Here is a 20569-nt window from a genome sequence, read left to right on the forward strand (position 1 = left end):
GGGGTCTGAGGATTATGTAGTATTAATTAATCTATGTTACTTTCCTGATTTTGTTGGTGGTATTGTCGATATGTAGGTGTATATCTTTTTTTATAGATGTAATTCACATATCACAAAAATATACCCTTTTAAAGCATACAAGTTGTTTTAAGTATACTCACAAGTTGTGGAACCATCACTACTCTCTAGTTCCAGACTACTTTCATCACCTCAAAGAGAAATCTCGTTTCTATTAGCAGTCACTCCCCATTAATTCCTCCACCTAGCCCTTGACAACCACTGATCTACTCTCTCTCCATGGATTTGCCTATTCTGTACATTTTATAGCAAATGGATCATACAATATGTGGCCTTTTGTATCTGAGCTTTTTCACTTAGGCCAAAATATCATTGTTTAGATATGGCACATTTTGTTAATCAGTTTATTAATTAGTGGATATTTGGGTAGTTTTTGGTTTTTGAACATAATACTGCTATCAGCGTTCATATACGAGTTTTTGTGTGGATGTATGTTTTCAGTTCTCTTAGGCATATGTTTGGGAGTGGAATTTCTGGGTCACACGGTAGATAACTATATTTAACCTTTTGAGGAGCTGCTAGACTGTTTTTCTCAGTGACCGTACCATTATACATTCCTGCTGGCAATTTTCTGTATTCTTGCCAGTACTTGTTATTGTCTGTCCTTTTAATTAGAGCCATCCTAGTGGGTGTGAAGTAGTATCTCATTGTGGTTTTCTTTTGCATTTCCCTAATAATAAATGGGCATTTCCCTGGTGACTCAGTGGTAAATAATCCACCTACCAAGCAGGAGATGCAGGTTCAGTTCAGTCACTGGGTCAGGAAGATCCACTGGAGAAGAAAATAGCAACCTGTTCTAATATTCTTGCTTGGGAAATCCCATGAACAGAGGAGCCTGGTGGGCTGCAATCCATGGGATCACAAAAGAGTTGGACACGACTTAGTAACTAAACAACAACAGTAATAAATGATGTTGAGCATTTTTTCATGTGTATATTGACCATTCATGTATCTTCTTAGGAAACATATCTGTTCATATCCTTTTGCCTATTTTAAAATTGGATTATTTGCCTTTTTGTCATTAAATGGTAAGAGTGCTATATGTATTCTAGATATAGGCCCTTATAAAATACATGGTTTTATAACATTTTCTTTCATTCATGAGTTGTTTTTTTCATTTTGTTAATAGCATCCTTTGAAGCAAAAAAAGTTCTCAATTTTGCTGAAGTTCATTTTATCTATTTTTCCCTTTGGTTGCTTTTGCTTTTGATATTATATCTAAGGAACCTAATCCAAGGTCATGAAAACTTAAACCTATATCTTATTCTAGGAGCTTTGAGCTTTGTAGTTGTAGCTCTTACATTTAGGTATTTGCTCCATTTTTAATTAATTTTTGTATATGGTGTGAGGTACTCATCTAACTTCATTCTTCTGCATATGGATACTCAGTTGTCTCAGGTCGTTTGTTGAAAACACTGTTCTTTCCCCACTGAATTGTCGTGGCACCCCTGTCGAAATCAAAGTCAGTCAGTCAGTTCAGTTGCTCAGTCGTGTCTGACTCTTTGCGACCCCACGGACTGCAGCACGCCAGGCCTCCCTATCTATCACCAACTCCCGGAGTTTACTCAAACTCATGTCCATTGACTCAGTGATGCCATCCAACCATCTCATCCTCTGTTGTCCCCTTCTCCTGTTGTCCTCAATCTTTCCCAGCATCAGGGTCTTTTTCAATGAGTCAGTTCTTAGCATCAGGTTGCCAAAGTATTGGAGTTTCAGCTTCAGCATCAGTCCTTCCAGTGAATATTCAGGATTGATTTCCTTTGGAATGGACTGGTTGGATCTCCATACAGTCCAGGGGACTCTCAAGGGTCTTCTCCAATACCACAGTTCAAAAGCATCAATTCTTCAGCGCTCAGCTTTCTTATAGTCCAACTGTCACATCCATACGTGACTACTGGAAAAACCGTAGCTTTGGCTAGATGGACCTTTGTTGGCAAAGTAATGTCTCTGCTTTTTCTTATGCTCTCTAGGTTGGTCATAGCTTTTCTTCCAAGGAGCAAGCATCCTTTAATTTCATGGCTGCAGTCACCATCTGCCATGATTTTGGAGCCCACCAAAATAAAGTCTGTCACTGTTTCCACTGTTCCCCATCTATTTGCCATGAAGTGATGGGACCAGACGCCATGATCGTTTTCTGAATGTTGAATTTTAAGCCAACTTTTTCACTCTCCTCTTTCACTTTCATCAAGAGGCTCTTTAGTTCTTCTTCACTGTCTCCGGTGGAGGCGTGGGTCGGCGATGACCTGCTGCTTTGTTGGGAACACTGAGTGAGGCAGTATGTGCAGGGGACCTTTTGAAGGAGGTCGCCATTATCTTCTTTACCTCCACCATAGTTTGACCCCAGGTAAATAACAGGGAGGGAACACAGCCCCACCCATCAATAGAAAATTGGATTTAAGATTTACTGAGCTTGGGGGCCATCAGAACAAGACCCAATATCCCTCTCAGTCAGTCTCTCCCATCAGGAAGCTTCCATAAGCCTCTTATCCTTCTCCATCAGAGGGCAGACAGACTGAAAACCACAATCACAGAAAACTAACCAATCTGACCACACGGACCACAGCCTTGTCTAATTCAATGAAACTATGCACCATGCTATGTAGGGGCACCCAAGATGGATGGGTCATGGTGGAGAGTTCTGACAAAACGTGGTCCACTAGAGAAGGGAATGGCAAACCACTTCAGTATTTTTGCCTTGAGAACCCCATGAACAGTATGAAAAGGGATTTTGAAAGAGATTGCATTAAATCCGTACTTTGGAAAGTATTGCCATCTTTATATTAGGGCTTCCAATATTTGAACACAGGGTATCTTCTCACTTATTTAAGTCTTTTAATTTTCTTTCAATGATGTTTTATAGTTTATGTGCAAGTCTTGACTTCTTTTGTATAGGTATTATATTCTTTTTGATGCTATAAATGAAATTGTTTTCTTAATTTCATTTTCTGATTTCTCATGCCTATTGTATAGAAATAACAATGATTTTTGCATATTGCTCCTATTCCTGCAGCCTTCTTGAACTTGTTTTTACCTCTTACAGTTTTATGTGTATATGTATATGGATTCGTTAGGGTTTTTTGTCTGTATAAGATCATGTCATATGTAAATAGAGTTTTACCTCTTCCTTAGCAATTAAATGCCTTTCACTTATTTTTCTTGCCTAACTGCCCTGACTAGGACTTCTTGCACAGTGTTTTATTTTTAATTGAAATATAGTTAATTTACATTATTATATTAGTTTCAAATGTGCAACATAATGATTCCATATTTTTACAGATTATATTCCATTATAAATTACTACAAGATAATGGCAGTGGTATGCTATGTATCTTTGTGGCTTATCTATTTTATATGTAGTAGTTTGTATCTATTAATTCCACACTCTAATTGTCCTTCCCTCTTCCTCTTTGGTAACCACAAGTTTGTTTTCTATATTTGTGAATATGTTTCTGTTTTGCATGTATATTCATTTGTATCCTAGACACTGTTGAATAGAAGTGGAGAGAACAGACATCCTTGTTTTCTTCCTGATCTTAAGAAGAAAGCTTTCAGGTTTTCATAATTATAATATTAGCTTTATTAGGCTGACGAAGTTCTCTTCTATTCCTAGTTTGAGTGTTTTTATCAAGAGAAAGTGTTGGAATTTTCAGATTTTTTTCTGTATCTCTTGAAATTATCATGTGGTTTTTCTTCTTTATTATATTAGTATGGTCTAGTATGTTGATTTATTTTCATATATCAAACCAACCTTGCATTCCTGTGCTAAATTCCATTTAATCAAGGCATATAATCTTGAGTGAATATCCTTGTAGGAAATGTGCACTAAACTACTTTGGAGTTGTGGAACCTCATGTCACTGGCTGACTCAAATGGTTCAGGGAGAAGAAAATTATTTGTATTGTACTTTAAACAGAGAAACAATGGACATATACTTTGACCCAGTAATTGCACTCCTAGGATTGCTTCCTAAGAAAGTAATCAGAGATACAGAAAAGATGTTTCACAAAGATATTTACCACAGCATCACAATAAAGAATTTTAAATGATCTAAATGCTTAACAGTAGGAAGATTTTTGGAATTCCCTGACAGCCCAGTGGTTATAGGGCTCAGCACTTTCACTGCTGACACCTGGGTTAATCCCTGGTTGGGGAACTAAGACCCCACAGGCTGTGAGACGTGGCCAAACAAAAAGAAAACAACAATTTAATATGCTGTGATATACCTAAACTAAAGTAATATTTTTTTTTTTGCTTTTTTTGTTTGTTTGTTTGTTTGTTTTGCTTTTTTTAAAATTATATTTATTTTTATTAGTTGGAGGCTAATTGCTTTACAGTATTGTAGTGGTTTTGCCATGGTAACGGTAACCATATATGCAAAACAGAAAAAGAGACACAGATGTATAGAACAGAGTTTTGGACTCTGTGGGAGAAGGCGAGGGTGGGATGTTCTGAGAGAATAGCACTGAAACAAATATACTATCAAGGGTGAAACAGATCACCAGCCCAGGTTGGATGCATGAGACAAGTGTTCAGGGTTGGTACACTGGGAAGACCCAGAGGGATGGGATGGGGAGGAAGGCGGGAGAGGGGATTGCGATGGGGAACACATGTAAATCCATGGCTGATTCATGTCAATGTATGGTAAAGTAATATTTTTGAAGACTGTTTACATGGGAAAATATTATAAAGATGTAAAACTTTGTGTAATATGATATCAATTTTGTAAATAATAATAAAAAGACTGGGAGGAAGTACATTTTGCCTCTCTTCTTTCCCCTTTTTACAAAGTTTGTAATCTGTGGCCCCCAATTATAATAATTCTCACCCATCCATATAGATATCCTTAAAGCCCTTACCTCTTGCTTTTTGAGTAATATTTAGCCCAAATCAAGCTCCATTACCTGCCTACTATGTGCCTGAACTGAGTAGCTAAGTATTGCTCATAGAAGTCACATCCCTTTGTTGAGTGACCTCACTTCTAAATATTAAACAGAAATTGCAAATAAGCACCAAATGCCACAAAGCAGTGCAATTACATTTCCCTCATAATTTCACTTCCCAGAACTATTATTCCACACCTGTTTCTTTTTTTAGATTTCTTTTTACATCTCTTTTGCCTCATACCCTGTGCTTCTTGCTGATATCTTCTTCAGTATTTCATTGAGACTATAGACAGAATCAGTCAAGAATTCCCTCATCTTTATATCATTACCTTCTTCCTCCTGTTACTATGGAAGAACTATACCAAACCTGTCAAAGGCCAGTGTCACCTTCTTGGGGCTCTGAATTTATCCCCTCCCACTCAAAGACTTCACTCCTGTAGTTCCATACCCCACTCCAGTCTCTTGCTCTGCCACAGTCTTTAGAAAGGCACTACATTCAGTCATTGCCATCTGCATCAAACATGCTCAAATAGTTCCTATGTTTTTAAACATTACTCCTCCACTGACCTTTTGTAAAACTCTAGCTACTGAGTCAGTGTTCAGTTCCTTGTCACATCAGAACCACTTGATTTTCTCCTCTCCACTCAGTTCAGTTCAGTCGCTCTGTCATGTCTGACTCTTTGTGATCCCATGGACTGCAGCAAGCCAGGCTTCCCTGTCCATCGCCAACTCCCAGAGTTTACTCAGACTCATGTCCATCAAGTCAGTGATGCCATCTAACCATCTCATCCTCTGTCATCCTCTTCTCCTCCTGCCTTCAAATTTTCCCAGCATCAGGGTCTTTTTTTCTCTCTACTCACCTCTCTCTATTTCCCTCCCATCCCAGTTAGGCATCTCTTCCCTTCACTTCACAGAAATTGCTGTTGCCAAAGTCAACAGTGACCTTCATCTTGCCAGATTCAATATACATTTTTATCACCTTATTTGGCCTCTCAGTAGCATTCTATACAGGAGGTGGTGATCAAAACCATCCCCAAGAAGAAGAAATGCAAAAGGGCAAAATGGTTGTCTGAGGAGGCCACACAAATAGCTGAGAAAAGAGAAGGTAAAGGCAAAGGAAAGATATACCCATCTGGGTGCAGAGTTCCAAAGAATAGCAAGGAGAGATAAGAAAACTTTCTTCAGTGATCAGTGCAAAGAAATAGAGGAAGACAATAGAATGGGAAAGACTAGAGATCTCTTCAAGAAAACTAGAGATACCAAGGGAACATTTCATGCAAAGATGGGCACAATAAAGGACAGAAATGGTATGGACCTAACAGAAGCAGAAGACATTAAGAAAAGGTGGCAAGAATACACAGAAGAACCATACATAAAAGATCTTCTTGACCCAGATAACCATGATGGTATGATCACTCACCTAGAGCCAGACATCCTGGAGTGCAAAGTCAAGTGGGCTTTAGGAATCATCACTATGAACAAAGCCAGCGGAGGTGATGAAATTCCAGCTGAACTATTTCAAATCCTAAAAGATTATGCTATGAAAGTGCTGCACTTAGTATGCCAGCAAATTTGGAAAACTCAGCAGTGGCCACAGGATTGGGAAAAGGTCAGTTTTCATTCCAACCCAAGGAAAGGCAATGCCAACAAATGTTCAAACTACCACACAATTGCACTCATCTTACACACTAGCAAAGTATTGTTCAAAATTCTCCAAACTAGGCTTCAATAGTGTGTGAACTGAGAACTTTCAGATGTTCAAGCTAGATTTAGAAAGGGCAGAGGAACCAGAGATCAAATTCCCAACATCTGTTGGATCATCAAAAAAGCAAGAGAGTTCCTGAAAAACATCTACTTCTGTTTCATTGACTACACTAAAGCTTTTGACAGTGTGGATCGCAACAAACTGGAAAATTCTTCAAGAGATGAGAATACCAGACCACCTTACCTACCTCCTGAGAAATCTGTATGCAGGTCAAGAAGCAGCAGTTAGAACTGGACGTGGAATAATGGACTGGTTCCAAATTGGGAAAGTAGTACATCAAGGCTGTATATTGTCACCCTGCTTATTTAACTTATATGTAGAGGACATCATGTGAAATTCCGGACTGGATGAAACACAAGCTGGAATCAAGATTGCCAGGAGAAATATCAGTAACCTCAGATATGCAGGTGACACCACCCTTATGGCAGAGAGAGAAGAGGAGCTAAAGAGCCTCTTGATGAAAGTGAAAGAGTAGAGTGAAAAAGTTGGCTTAAAGCTTAACATTCAAAAAACACAAATCATGTCATCCGGTCCCATCACTTCATGGCAAATAGATGGGGAAACAACGGAAACAGTGACAGATTTTCTTTTCTTGGTCTCCCAAATCACTGCAGATGGTGACTGCAGCCATGAAATTAAAAGACAGTTGCTCCTTGGTAGAAAAGCTATGACAAACCTAGACAGCATACAAAAAAGCAGAGACATTATTTTGCCGACAGAGGTCCATTTAGTCAAAGCTATGGTTTTCCCAGTAGTCATGTATGGATGTTAGAGCTGGACTGTAAAAGAAAGCTGAGTGCTGAAGAATTGATCCTTTTGAACTTTGTGGAGAAGACTCTTGAGCATCCCTTGGACAGCAAGGAGATCAAACCAGTCAATCCTAAAGGAAATCATTGGAAGGACTGATGCTGAAGCTCCAATACTGTGGCCACCTCATGGGAAGAACTGGCTCATTGAAAAAGACCCTGATGCTGGGATAAATTGAAGGTAGGAGGAGAAGGGGGCGACAGAGGATGAGATGGTTGGATGGTATCACTGACTCGATGGACATGAATTTGAGCAAGCTCTGGGAGTTGGTGCTGGACAGGGAAGCCTGGCATGTTGCAGTCCATGGTGTTGCAGTCAGATACTACTGAGCAACTGAACTGAACTGAACTGAGCATTCTATACAGTGTTTACTTTTTCTTCATGAAACAGTTATCTTAACTTCCTAGTTTTCCTTGTCTTACGGAAAATGAAATTCCCATAGCTTTCTTCCTTACTTTACTGGCCACTCTTTTGCCCTGAGCCACCTTCTCTGTGGGCTTCTCTGGTGTCTCAGTATTAAAGAATCTGCCTACTAATGCAGGAGACATGGGTTCGATCCCTGGTCTGGAAAGATCCCCAAGAGAAGGAAATAGCAACCCAGTCCAGCATTCTTGCCTGTAAATCCCATGGACAGAGGAGCCTGGCATGCTACAGTCTATGGGGTCGCAAAGAGTTGGACATCACTCAGCAACTGAACAGCAGCAATCTTCTCTGTATTCCCTGCTAGGTGATCTTATATAATCTCATAGCTTTGAATGTGATCTATACACTGATGATTCAAAACATCTATATTTAGTTCTGATCTCACCTCTTAGCTATAGATTTGTGTATCCAAGCATGTTTGACATATCATAGACATCTCAACCTTTAACATGAACAATACACAATTCTTTATTTCTCTTCCCATAACTGTTCCTCTCTGGTGTTCCCTTGTGATGCCCTCACCCACCCATTTGCTGAGTGGAAGTGCGAATGGAAGCATCCAAAAACCTGGAGTCATCCCTGATTTCTTTCATTTCCTCATCCCTCATATTTAATTTGTGCTTCTGATTTTATTTTTAAAGTATACCTAGATCTGCCTACTCTCCCTGTTTTTACTGCTTCTACCTTAGTTTAAGAAATCACTGTCCCGTTTAGTTAATCACACAAGTGAATGATAAAAGAGTTATATTGAAATATTAAATTATAGAAACTCGTGGTCTATGGGTTTGCAGGCAGCTGTATTTCTCTCTGCATTTCTGCATTTAGCAAATTTTCTACAATAAATATGAAGTCCTGTTGTGATAAGAAAAATTCATGTTTATGTTTGTTTTAAAGAAGAGACTTTAAAGACTCCAGAGGTGCTTTGGTGGAATAATAATAGTAACAAACCAGTCAGAATACCTTTCATCCTAATGCAGACTGCCTCCTAATATTAGGGATATTTAACTCAGCATTGAGTTTTATTTACGTGGTAAGATTATCATATTTTCCAAAGATGTTTACATCCACATATCCCATCCCACCTGCTTTTCTTACAAGGTACCATTGTCTCTCCTCAAGAGATGGAATCTTTGTTTGTTGCCCTTGAATACTGGGCAAGACTGTGACTATAGATTCAAAGCTGTGTGACATCCAAGTTTGAATCACAGAAAGCAATACAGCTTCTGCCTAGTCTTCCTGGGATGCTTACTCTTTGAACCCAGCATCATATTGTAAAGAAGCCACTTGCAAGGGCAAAATGTAGATGTCCTTGCTATACCTCATGTGTAAATCCCCAGACTTTAGCCAGCATCAGCTGCCAGAAATTTGAGTTAGAAAATCTTTGGATGATTCCAGCTCCCAGCCTTTAGGCTATCCCAGCTCACACTGAGTGAAGTAGAGATGGACTGTCCTCTCTCAACTCTGCTTTAAATGCATATGAATGAGCAAAGTAAATATTGCTGTTTTAAGCTGCTGAGTTTTGAGGTGGTTTTTTAATACAGTGACATATGACCAGAATAATTTAAAAACTTCTAGTCTAAATCTTTACATGCACTATTCTCTGACATTGCCTTAACACATGCTTTCTAAGACTTAGATAAATTTTAAAATTTCAAGGATCATTCCTGCTGTCTATTGTTCCTAAAATGTTTGCCCTGGAAGTTAGTGTGTATGTCTTCCACACATGAGGAAACAACTGGGTCAGTGTGCTTAGACAGGATATCAGACAGGACTAGGTATCTGAGTTGGGAGGCGCTGATGTATAGGCTCCCCATCTGTGTGCTGACAGGAATATTGCATCGAGTTCTAAGCCCTGACCTGGCTATGTATTCAAATGAGAGACCCCAGAATGGTGAAAGAACTAAAAATCTCGTCATGATACCTGAGGAAGAAACTGGGAATGTTTAGCCTGAAGAAGAGAAGATATGCTCAGTTACCCACCCTCAGCTGTGTGCACCAGGCTTTCTTTTTGCATTTGTTTATGTCTGGCCTCTCTCTTGTGGACTATTCCAGTTTGTCTTTTAAACTCTCAGGCAAAGTGGTAGCTCCTCTAGGAAGCCTTCCATGGCCCCAGGGTGAGATTTGTACTCCTCTTCTTTCATAACATGCTTCATGCATCTGTATTACTGCCCTTATCCATGTTATTTTATTTATATTTATGTGTCTGACTTCTGTATCAGAATCTGAGTTACCGAGGACCAAGGACTGTCTAGTTGACCTTGGTATACTTATCCCTTGGGTCTTGCATGTACCACAACATAAATGTTTTACAAATCAGTATTTAAGGTTGATACAAGGAGTATCAGGTTTATTCTATGTGGTTCTAGTGGGGTTAAAGATTGAGCCATCTTGCTCAACATAGGGAAGAATTTTCTTAGCCAGTAGATAGTAAGGGCTACCTTAGAAGATCTCTACCTTAGAAGAGTCCTGTCTTTAGAGGTTCTCAAGCATAGGCTGGACAGACACTTTCATTAGTTAAAAAATTTTTTTTGATACCTAGCTAACAGGAATGCACAGGTAAAGATTATATCGTTCTTTCAAGAAATCTGTGTTCTAGGATTAAAGATAATATGCTAGTAAATGCAATGATGGAGGTATATACAGGGTGCTATAGAAAGTGATTGTTAGGGCGGGGAGGTCAGAAAAGGGATTTCGCACAAATTCAGACACTTGTTTGAGTTAAATTGTCAAAAACGAATAGGAATTTGCCGGGCCAACTGGAACTCACAATTGTGAGTAGGTTTGGCTTCTCAGAGCGCTGAAAGCAGTACTGATACATTATGGTTGTAGTCGTGCAGTGGGAGGATGGATGTGGTGATGATGGTGATAGCGCTACCAGTAATAATAGCTAGCATTTGTTACATTATTGAGTACCTGCTCAGAGCAGGCATTGAACTAAGTGGAAGGAGATGTGGTTTAGGGAGCTAACCACAGGCCCATCAAAGCCTCGTGGACTTTATTCTCTGTGAGCCATTATTTTAACCTGCATTTTGAGCAGAGGTGAGACACAGTTTGATTTGCTGGTAAACTTAGTTGTTGGCAAGATTGTCACCAGGATAACATCACATTTGGATGGATAAGATGGCCTTTGATCCTGAGATCTTTGGTACTATGTTTTTGTCATTGTTATCATACTGTTTTATCAACTTCATGGACAAATTTTACATATGCTTTATTTCATTTGCCCTTTTTCTACACTATTGTGACTTTATGTGCTTGCCTAACTGGGCAGAAATGAAATATGACCCATTTTACCAATGATTGAAGAGGAAGGAGGAGTCATCAATATTGAAGGATTTATTTAAATAGCTTCTCCATTTTCTTAATGTAAACATAAAATGATCATAAATATTCACTGCACGTTCTCCCTGTCTTGTCTCCTTCCAGGATAAATTTGGCTTCACAATGTTAGGCTGTTATTTGTTAGGCGCAATCGCTGAAGCGAAGTAAAAGATGGCAGAGTTGCCACATATATGCCTCTGAGCTTAGTTTGTTGTAGCCATAGAGAAAGTGGAGGCCTGTTTTTATTCCTGCCCACCCTGAGCACAAGCAGTTATTGACAGTTCTGTATTAAGACTACTTTAGAGCTAGAGTGATATTTTCATTAGATTTATCGTTCCTAGGTTGCTGCTACATAGGTTCCAGTTCTGATTCTACCATTTCACTGGCTATTTAAGCATGGTCATGCCAGTTAATCTTGCTGAGCCTTAATTTTCTCATTTATGTGATTGGTCTAATAATACCTGTAGGAGTATTATGAGGATCAGTTAATTGGCATATGAAAGGACCATCATAGGATCTGTTAATTTAAGTGTCTAATAAATGTTCATTTCCTTCCTTTTTCTTCAGTCAGTCAGAATGTTTGAACCACCATTACTGATCCATGGTTAGTGATTCATTCCTATAAGTAGTATTGAATTGTGTGTGCCCTCATGGAGGCTTTTACTGACTCCTTCCTCGTGATCATTGTGTCACGTTTTTGTGGCAGCCAGTCAAGAGCAGTACATTTAGGAGTAGGATTAAGGACAGCATTATAGAGAAGGGGTAGAGATAATAGGTGTGGGCAGATGGCCTTCACATAAGCGGTGTAAACTACCAACCAAAGGACAATTTAGAATCATAGAACCTTAATATTAAAAGAGATTTTTTAAATTTAGTCCAAATTTATAAATTTTAGAAATGGAAGAATAGCCTGAGAGAGGGAAAGTTATCTGACTAGAAGTTAGGGACAAGATTAGGACCCACATTTTGTTTTGTTTTATTTCATTTTAGGACTTGATCTTGCGTTGATGATTATAGGAGCTTTAAGTTTTTAGGAGACTTCTCCCAGATTTTCTTTTCATTTATTCACTCATTCAATTCATTCTTTTATGCTTTCACTAACTGATACATAAAGTTACTGATAATCCTGAGGAGGGTAAAAATTGAAGAATTTTTTTCTTTGTGTTCTTCTGCTATTTCTATGTATTCTGTACTGAGCATATAATATGTTTGATGTTGGTGGGAAAATGCTAGTAAAAGAATATTCATGTATTTCAACTAAGTAAAAATAATTATATTTATCCTAGAAACTAAAACCAAAGAAAAATGTTTGTTCACTTATAACTTTGTTTATAATAGAAAAATAAAAATAGCTTAAATGTTAGGTAGTAATGTAAGCAATATCAGACTTTATAATATCAACAGCAGATGTTCTGGTTATAAATAAATACTACCCTTCTTTCTCTTTTGCTCCCTATCTCAGTGAATGAAACCACCTTACATCCAAAACCCAAACCAAAAACCTGTGATTCATTTCTAATTTCTCCTGCTTTTCTCACCTCTAGAAACTCTAAAACCTCTTGATTCAACTTCTGTATAATAGCTCTTGAATGCATCTACCCCTGACTCTCTCCATCTGCCTCTGCCTTAATCTATCATCTCCAACCTAGATTCCTGTAACTGGTCCCTATTGATGTCCCTGCCTCCCCCATCAGCCTTTTGTCACTGAAATAGAAATACTCTTATCTTTTTCCCTTCAGAGCATTCTTCACACATACCTGATCTGACGCCACATATTTACTACTGTACTATTCATCTCACTGGAGAAGGAAATGGCAACCCACTCCAGTATCATTGCCTGGAGAATCCCAGGGACGGAGGAGCCTGGTGGGCTGCCGTCTATGGAGTCGCACAGAGTTGGACACGACTGAAGTGACTTAGCAGCAGCAGCAGCAGTCATCTCAGGCTGCCATTACAAAATACCATAGACTAGATGGCTTAAACAATAGATTTTTATCAGGGTATCAGCAGGATCAGATCTGGTGAGAGAGCTCTCTTCTTGGCTTGGAGTCAGCCACCTTCTTGCTAGTTTTCTGGTGTCTCTTCTTAGAAGGGCATTAATTCCATCATGAGGGCCCTGCCCTCATGACCTCATCTCACCCTGATTACCTCCCAAAAGACTCATCTCCAAATACCATCAGATTGGAGGTTAGACCTTCAGCATATGAATTTGTGTTTGACACAAACATTCAGTTCATAACAGCTTTATTATCTTCTGTATTCTTGATGCCCTGGCACATGAATATACAAGGGATAGCCAGTTCTTAGATATAGCAAAACTACTCAGCCTGAACTGTGCCTTTTATATGCAAACTAACCAATTCAGAACCCATTCTCTAAACTACCTCTTACACTCCAGGAAGCAGTATTTCTCTGCCCTAATCATTTTAGTGCCAGGTACCTGATAGTGCCAGCCATGAAATCAGAAGACAGTTGCCTCTCGGCAGGAAAGCAATGACAAACCTAGACTTTGTGTTGAAAAGCAGAGACATTACTCTGCTGAGAAAGGTCCGTGTAGTCTTTCCAATGGTTGCATACTGTTGTGAGAGCTGGACTGTAAAGAAGGCAGAACACCAAAGAATTGATGCCTTCCAACTGTGGTGCTGGAGAAGACTCCTGAAAGTCCCTTGGACAGCAGGGAGATCAAACCAGTCAATCTTAAGGGAGATTAAACCAGTCAATCTTAAGGGAGATCAACCCTGCATATTCCCTGGAAGGACTGATGCTGATGCTGAAGCTGAAGCTCCAGTATTTTGGTTATCTGAGGCACACAGCTGACTCACTGGAAAAGTCCCTGATGCTGGGAAAGATTGAGGGCAGAAGGAGAAGAAGGTGTCAGAGGATGAGATGGCTGGATGACATCACTGATATAATGAACATGAACTTGGGCAAACTCTGGGAGATGGTGAGGGACAGGGAGGCCTGGTGTCCTGCAGTCCATGGGGTTGTAAAGAGTTGGACTAGGCAACTGAGCAGTAACAGCAACAACCAGATAACTAGAGATAACGCCCATATCCTAGAGCCCGTTGAAGTTATTCAAATTAGTCAATTCTAAACCTGCTTACCTTCCCTTGCCTTGCATTTCTTAGGGAAATGGCTATAAAGGCTCTTGCCCATACTTTCCTCTTGCCCTTTCTGCCTCCTGACTGACCCTGGTGCTTTCCTGTGCTGCTATGCATGGCAAGGAAGTTCTCTCTTGGGAACTGTGAATAGCAAACTATCTTTTCCTTCTTTTTCTTTTTGAAGGGGGAAAGTTCCCCCGTAATTTTCACCTCCTATTTTGTTTGTTTGCTTGTTTTTGACCTTGCCACAAAGCTTGCAGAATCTTAGCTCCCCAACCAGGGAGCTCACTCAGGCCCCAGTAGTGCAGAGTCCTAACCATTGGACCACCAGGAAATTCCTTTTCAGTGGCAGTCATCTCCTGATCTATTGGCTTCACCATACCTGAATAATAATAAAATTTATATTACAAAACATACTACCACAGTGCCGTGAACTGAATTGTGTCCCCTTAAAAATCACATGTTGACTGTTTGCAGATGATAGGATACTTACATAGAAAATCATAAAGCAACATCAGAAAACTATCAGAGCTCATCAATGAATCTGATAAAGTTGCAGGATACAGAATCAATATATAGAAATCTGTTGCATTTCTGTGTACTAACAAAGAAATATCAGAAAGAGAAATTGAAATAATCCCATTTACTATCACAACAAAAAGATTAAAATACCTAGGAATAAACCTACCTACGAAGGCAAAGCTTCCCTGGCAACTCAGCTGGTAAAGATTCTGCCTGCAATGCTGGAGACCTGGGTTTGATCCCTGGGTTGGGGAGATTCCCTGGGGAAGGGAACGGTTACCCACTCCAGTGTTCTGGCCTGGCATTCCATGGACCATATAGTCCGTGGGGTCGCAAAGATTTGGACACGACCAAGTGACTTTCACTTCACTTCACTTCAGAGAAGCAAAAGACATGTACTTGAAAACTATAAGAATGTGATGAAAGAAACTGAAGATGACTCAAGCAGGTAGAAAGATATACCATGTTCTTAGATTGGAAGAAACAGTATTGTTAAAATGACCATGCTGCCCAAGGTGATCTATAGATTCAGTGCAATCCCTAACAAGACATTTTTCACTGACCTGGAACGAAAAGTTTAAAAATTTAAATGGAAATACAAAAGACCCATTTAGATGTTTAATGTAAAGTCAGTAGATACTGGTTCAAAACTTTAAATAAAGGAATCTTCATAAAACTGGTGGTCGATTTACCTGCAGCTTGTCATTGTGTTATACCAGTGTTTTTGAACATTTAAAGGTGACTCAAGTGAAAGGTTTTGGAGGCAACATAATATAAAAGAGTCCTTTCAAAATCTGGCTCTGTTACTTATTAGCATTGTGATCTTTGAAATGTTGCTTAAACCATCTAAGCCTCAGTGTTTTCATCTTGGAATGTAGATGATAGTTCCTACCTTAGGATTTTGCAGATTAAATGAGATAATGTGAAACATTTGATCATAATACCTTGCACAAATGCTGTCGTTTTCATTATTCCAATAATTTACTAGAATATATCACTTTGCATAAATTCTCTTCCTTCTCCCTAGAATGCCTTTTTCTGCTATCTCACTTCATTTCCTGCCACCATCTTTTCTGGCTTCTTTTTCGGGAATATTTGCTGTATATTTAATCACTTATTTTTTCATTCCCTCTACCTCAATAGACTGTGAATTCCCCGAGGTCAATTATGTGATTATGTCTTGTTTTCTTCATATCCTTAGCTCCTAACATGTTGCCTCATGTATAGTAGTATATTATTAAAGAATTCATTAAATGCATATCTAGTGAATAAATTCTATAGGATTAGTTTAAGGATTAGAAATACACCCTCCCCACCCCCCCAAAAAAAAAAAAACTATCGTAACACTTAGCTGGCCACTGTCCAGCTTGTAGTTTAATATATAGTAGCTATAGTTGTTACTGTTGCTAATAATAATATTATTTTTCAGAGACATACTTTGACGTCACTTACATAACTGACTTCCCCAGCCATTACTATCTCTTCTTATATATGAGTGGTTGTTCAGTTGCTCAGTCATGTCTGACTCTGCACCACCAATGGACTGTGGCATGCCAGGCTTCCCTGTCCTTCACCACCTCCTGGAGCTTGCTCAAACTCATGTCCATTGAGTCAGTGATGCCATCCAACCATTTTATTTATCTTAGGTGCTATAGGATGAAGAAAAAAATGCAAAAGAATACTGAAAGTACCTATAACCTGTATATGGTGGACATCATTCCTTGATGGAGGCATGTTATCATAGTTTATGATGCTGAATGATCGAAGCTGAGCAGTGAGTCAGGCATCCTACTTGAGTATGTACATTAAGACACATAGATGGCTAGATAAGTTCATTTGTTCAAAAACAGTAATCTAAATATACATACTGAGATCTGGTTTCCTCGGTGTGTGTGCCCAGGAGTGGGATTGCTGGGTCATATGGCAGTTCTATTTCCAGTTTTTTAAGGAATCTCCACACTGTTCTCCATAGCGGCTGTACTAGTTTGCATTCCCACCAACAGTGGAAGAGGGTTCCCTTTTCTCCACACCCTCTCCAGCATTTATTGCTTATGTAGACTTTTGGATAGCAGCCATCCTGACTGGCGTGTAATGGTACCTCATTGTGGTTTTGATTTGCATTTCTCTGATAATGAGTGATGTTGAGCATCTTTTCATGTGTTTGTTAACCATCTGTATGTCTTCTTTGGAGAAATGTCTGTTTAGATCTTTGGCCCATTTTTTGATTGGGTCATTTATTTTTCTGGAATTGAGCTGTAGGAGTTGCTTGTATATTTTTGAGATTAATCCTTTGTCTGTTTCTTCATTTGCTATTATTTTTTCCCATTCTGAAGGCTGTCTTTTCACCTTGCTTATAGTTTCCTTTGTTGTGCAAAAGCTTTCACAGCACTGTTTATAATAGCCAGGACATGGAAGCAACCTAAATGCCCATCAGCAGACAAATGGATAAGGAAGCTGTGGTACATATACACCATGGAATATTACTCAGCCATTAAAAAGAATTCATTTGAATCAGTTCTAGTGAGATGGATGAAACTGGAGCCCATTATACAGAGTGAAGTAAGACAGAAAGATAAAGACCAATACAATATACTAACGCATATATATGGAATTTTAAAAGATGGTAACAATAACCCTATATGCAAAACAGAAAAAGAGACACAGATGTACAGAACAGACTTTTAGACTCTGTGGGAGAAGTCTAGGGTGGGATGTTCTGAGAGAACAGCATTGAAACAAGTATACTATCAAGGGTGAAAGAGATCACCAGCCCAGGTTGGATGCATGAGACAAGTGCTCAGGGCTGGTGCACTGGGAAGACCCAGAGGGATGGGATGGAGAGGGAGGTGGGAGAGGGGATTGGGATGGGGAACACATGTAAATATATGGCTGATAAATGTCAATGTATGGCAAAAACCACTACAATATTGTAAAGTAATTAGCCTCCAACTAATAAAAACAAATGGAAAAATAAATAAATAAATAAATATACACACTGAGAATAAATTAGATGATGATAAATATGAGACTTAGTAAAATGTATTAGATAATAAAAGGTGACCATCTTAGTCATTCTGCTGTTTTATTTTGGATTTGAATAATAATTGCAGCTCTACAGTATTCAAGTCCTATTACCTGTCTGTGTCTTTTAGCTATTGGATGAACTCCCAATGATCTACAGCTGTTGTATATTTGTATACTGCATGTAAGTATTTACATTTAAAATTTATTTACTTGATATATTTTAAAATTCATGTTTGTTTCATAGGGAATTAACATAACTAATGCAGTTACATTACTGGGAGATTAAAACAGTGTAGAAGACTATAACTTTTGTGATTTTAATACAGAATATAATCTTTTGGAAGTTATACTAACAATGTTTATGAGTTTGTGTGATCTCAAATATATTATCCAAAATCCATAACATTTTTCTACTTTGTACCTTGAATTATGCAGGGCAACAAGTCATCTCTAAATTTTCACAGTTGTACAAGATAAATAGATATTGTCCTCATTTTATCTAAGAATATAAGCAGAGCTTATGCTGAGATGACTTGCTTAAGGCCATGCAGTTAATAACCTACAAGTTTAATAACTTAACTTTTAAAGTATACCTTCTGTTCCCTAGTATTAATACTTCAAACTTGTCTGAACCTCTTATGTGATGGTTATCTGATTCTTTTCAACCTGGTCATCATTGCTAGTTCAAGAATATCTTCTTCTAAAGATACGTAAAAATAAAAAGAGTTTTCATATGTATACCTATGGCTGATTCATGTTCATGTTTGACAGAAAACATCAAAATTCTGTAAGGCAACTATGACCAACCTAGACAGCATATTAAAAAGCAGAGACATTACTTTGCTGACAAAGGTCTGTCTAGTCAAAGCTATGGTTTTTCCAGTAGTCATGGATGTGAGAGCTGGACTATAAAGAAAGCTGAGCACGAAGAACTGATGCTTTTGAACTGTGGTATTGGAGAAGACTGTTGAGAGTCCCTTGGACTCCAAGGAGATCAAACCAGTCAATCCTAAAGGAAATCAGCCCTGAATATTCACTGGAAGGACTGATGCTGAAGCTGAAGCTCCAATACTTTGGCCACCTGATGGGAAGAACTGACTCCTTGGAAAAGACCCTGATGTTGGGAAAGATTGAAAGCAGGAGAAGAAGGGAACGACAGAGGATGAGATGGCTGGATGGCATCACTGACTTGATGGACATGAGTTTGAGCCAGCTCCGGGAGTTGGTGATGGACAGGGAAGCCTGGCGTGTTGCAGTACATGGGGTCACAAAGAGTCAGACATGACTGAGTGACTGAAGTGAACTGAAAAAATAGATAAATTTTTAAAAAATTAAAAATAGTTTGAAAGAATATATTATTAAAAAGAACTCATCAGAAACTGTTTCTGTAAATGACCAGAAGTAATTATTTTAGGCTCTCTGGGCCTGTGGTCTCTGTTGCAAGTCTTCAACCTCTGCTATTGTAGCATAAAAGCAGCCATAGATAAGCTATAAATCAATGGGTGTGACAGTGTTCCAGTACATTTTATTTGCAAAGTCAGGCTTAGGTTGAGAAACTGGTTTTTGCACTGTGATTTGCAACCCCAATCTAGAAAACTATGTCATCAGCCCATCTGTGACGGTGCAGATTTGGGCACTTAGAAAACCTAAGATCAAAAACATGGAAATTCTAGCCACTGTTTTCTGAAACCTGTTAAGACTGAGACTAGGGTCTGTGCTCTCCTTGACATTGTTTATTGATCTATCTTTTCTGTCAAAACTATATTTATTGAAAGAAAAAGTAACAGTGAGCATTGATAAACTAATATCCTGATACACCTGTACCTGCATGAGACAAATTGAGAGCAGATAATTTAATAGAAGTATCCAGATGAGTACTGTAAGAAGGAGAGAGCAGAAGATGCCTGCTGTCTTCCCTTAGTTGACATCAGGTGTCTGTAGGCAGTGTGGATTCTCTGAGATGAGTGTGTGGTTGCAAGGAAATGATGGGCACCAGTATACCCAGGGTATGTATACACATGGCAAAACAGCATTCTGTTTGTTTTCCTAGTTTTATATTCTAAAACAAGTTTCTCTCTTTTTTCTTTTTAAGGTTTGAATGTTTTAAGCCGAAGAACTCTGTAAACTACCATCTGCTTTTTACCTTAGTTCTCTTCAGTTTGATAGTAACCATAGTAAGTCATATTTTATTTCTAACAAATTAAGCATGTGAGCTGCCATTTATGGAGTTTGGTACATTTTGCTTCTAGTGTTTGCCTCATGCTGTTCAAACTGAAATATTTCTAAAGGAAACTCCCTTATAGATATTGCTTCTTTGTTTTCTATTCTATTTAGGTGTTATTTCTCAACAAAAAGTTGAAACAATTTTTTTTAACCTGTTTTTTTTTTTTTAACAGGAAGTGGGAAAAGTCAAAAGGCAAATATTCAGTAGCAATAGAAAGCAATTAACGATTAACTTTTCCTCATGGATGAACATATTACCTCCTATTTGTTAAAAAAAAGAAATTGGCTCTCATCTTTAGAACCTCCTGTGACTATTTTAATGCCTAACCTTTTCCAAATAGGTTGAGATAGCTGATCACTTCTGTGTGCCAGTTCATCTGTTCCCACATTTCTAGTACTACCTATAACCTGACAACTACCAA

General features: G+C 38.6%; 1 protein-coding gene across 1 annotated transcript in view; it reads left to right on the forward strand.

Moving 5' to 3' along the window:
• Positions 1–20569, forward strand: part of ACER3 (alkaline ceramidase 3) — a 152403-nt gene that overhangs the window by 76776 nt on the left and 55058 nt on the right. The window contains exons 4-5 of the mRNA XM_043481536.1: positions 18053–18105; positions 20017–20098. Coding sequence (XP_043337471.1) covers positions 18053–18105; positions 20017–20098 — 135 coding nt within the window. The remainder of the gene's footprint in view (positions 1–18052; positions 18106–20016; positions 20099–20569) is intronic.

This window comes from Cervus canadensis, chromosome 11, assembly GCF_019320065.1.
Source record: "Cervus canadensis isolate Bull #8, Minnesota chromosome 11, ASM1932006v1, whole genome shotgun sequence".
NCBI classification, from domain to species: domain Eukaryota; kingdom Metazoa; phylum Chordata; class Mammalia; order Artiodactyla; family Cervidae; genus Cervus; species Cervus canadensis.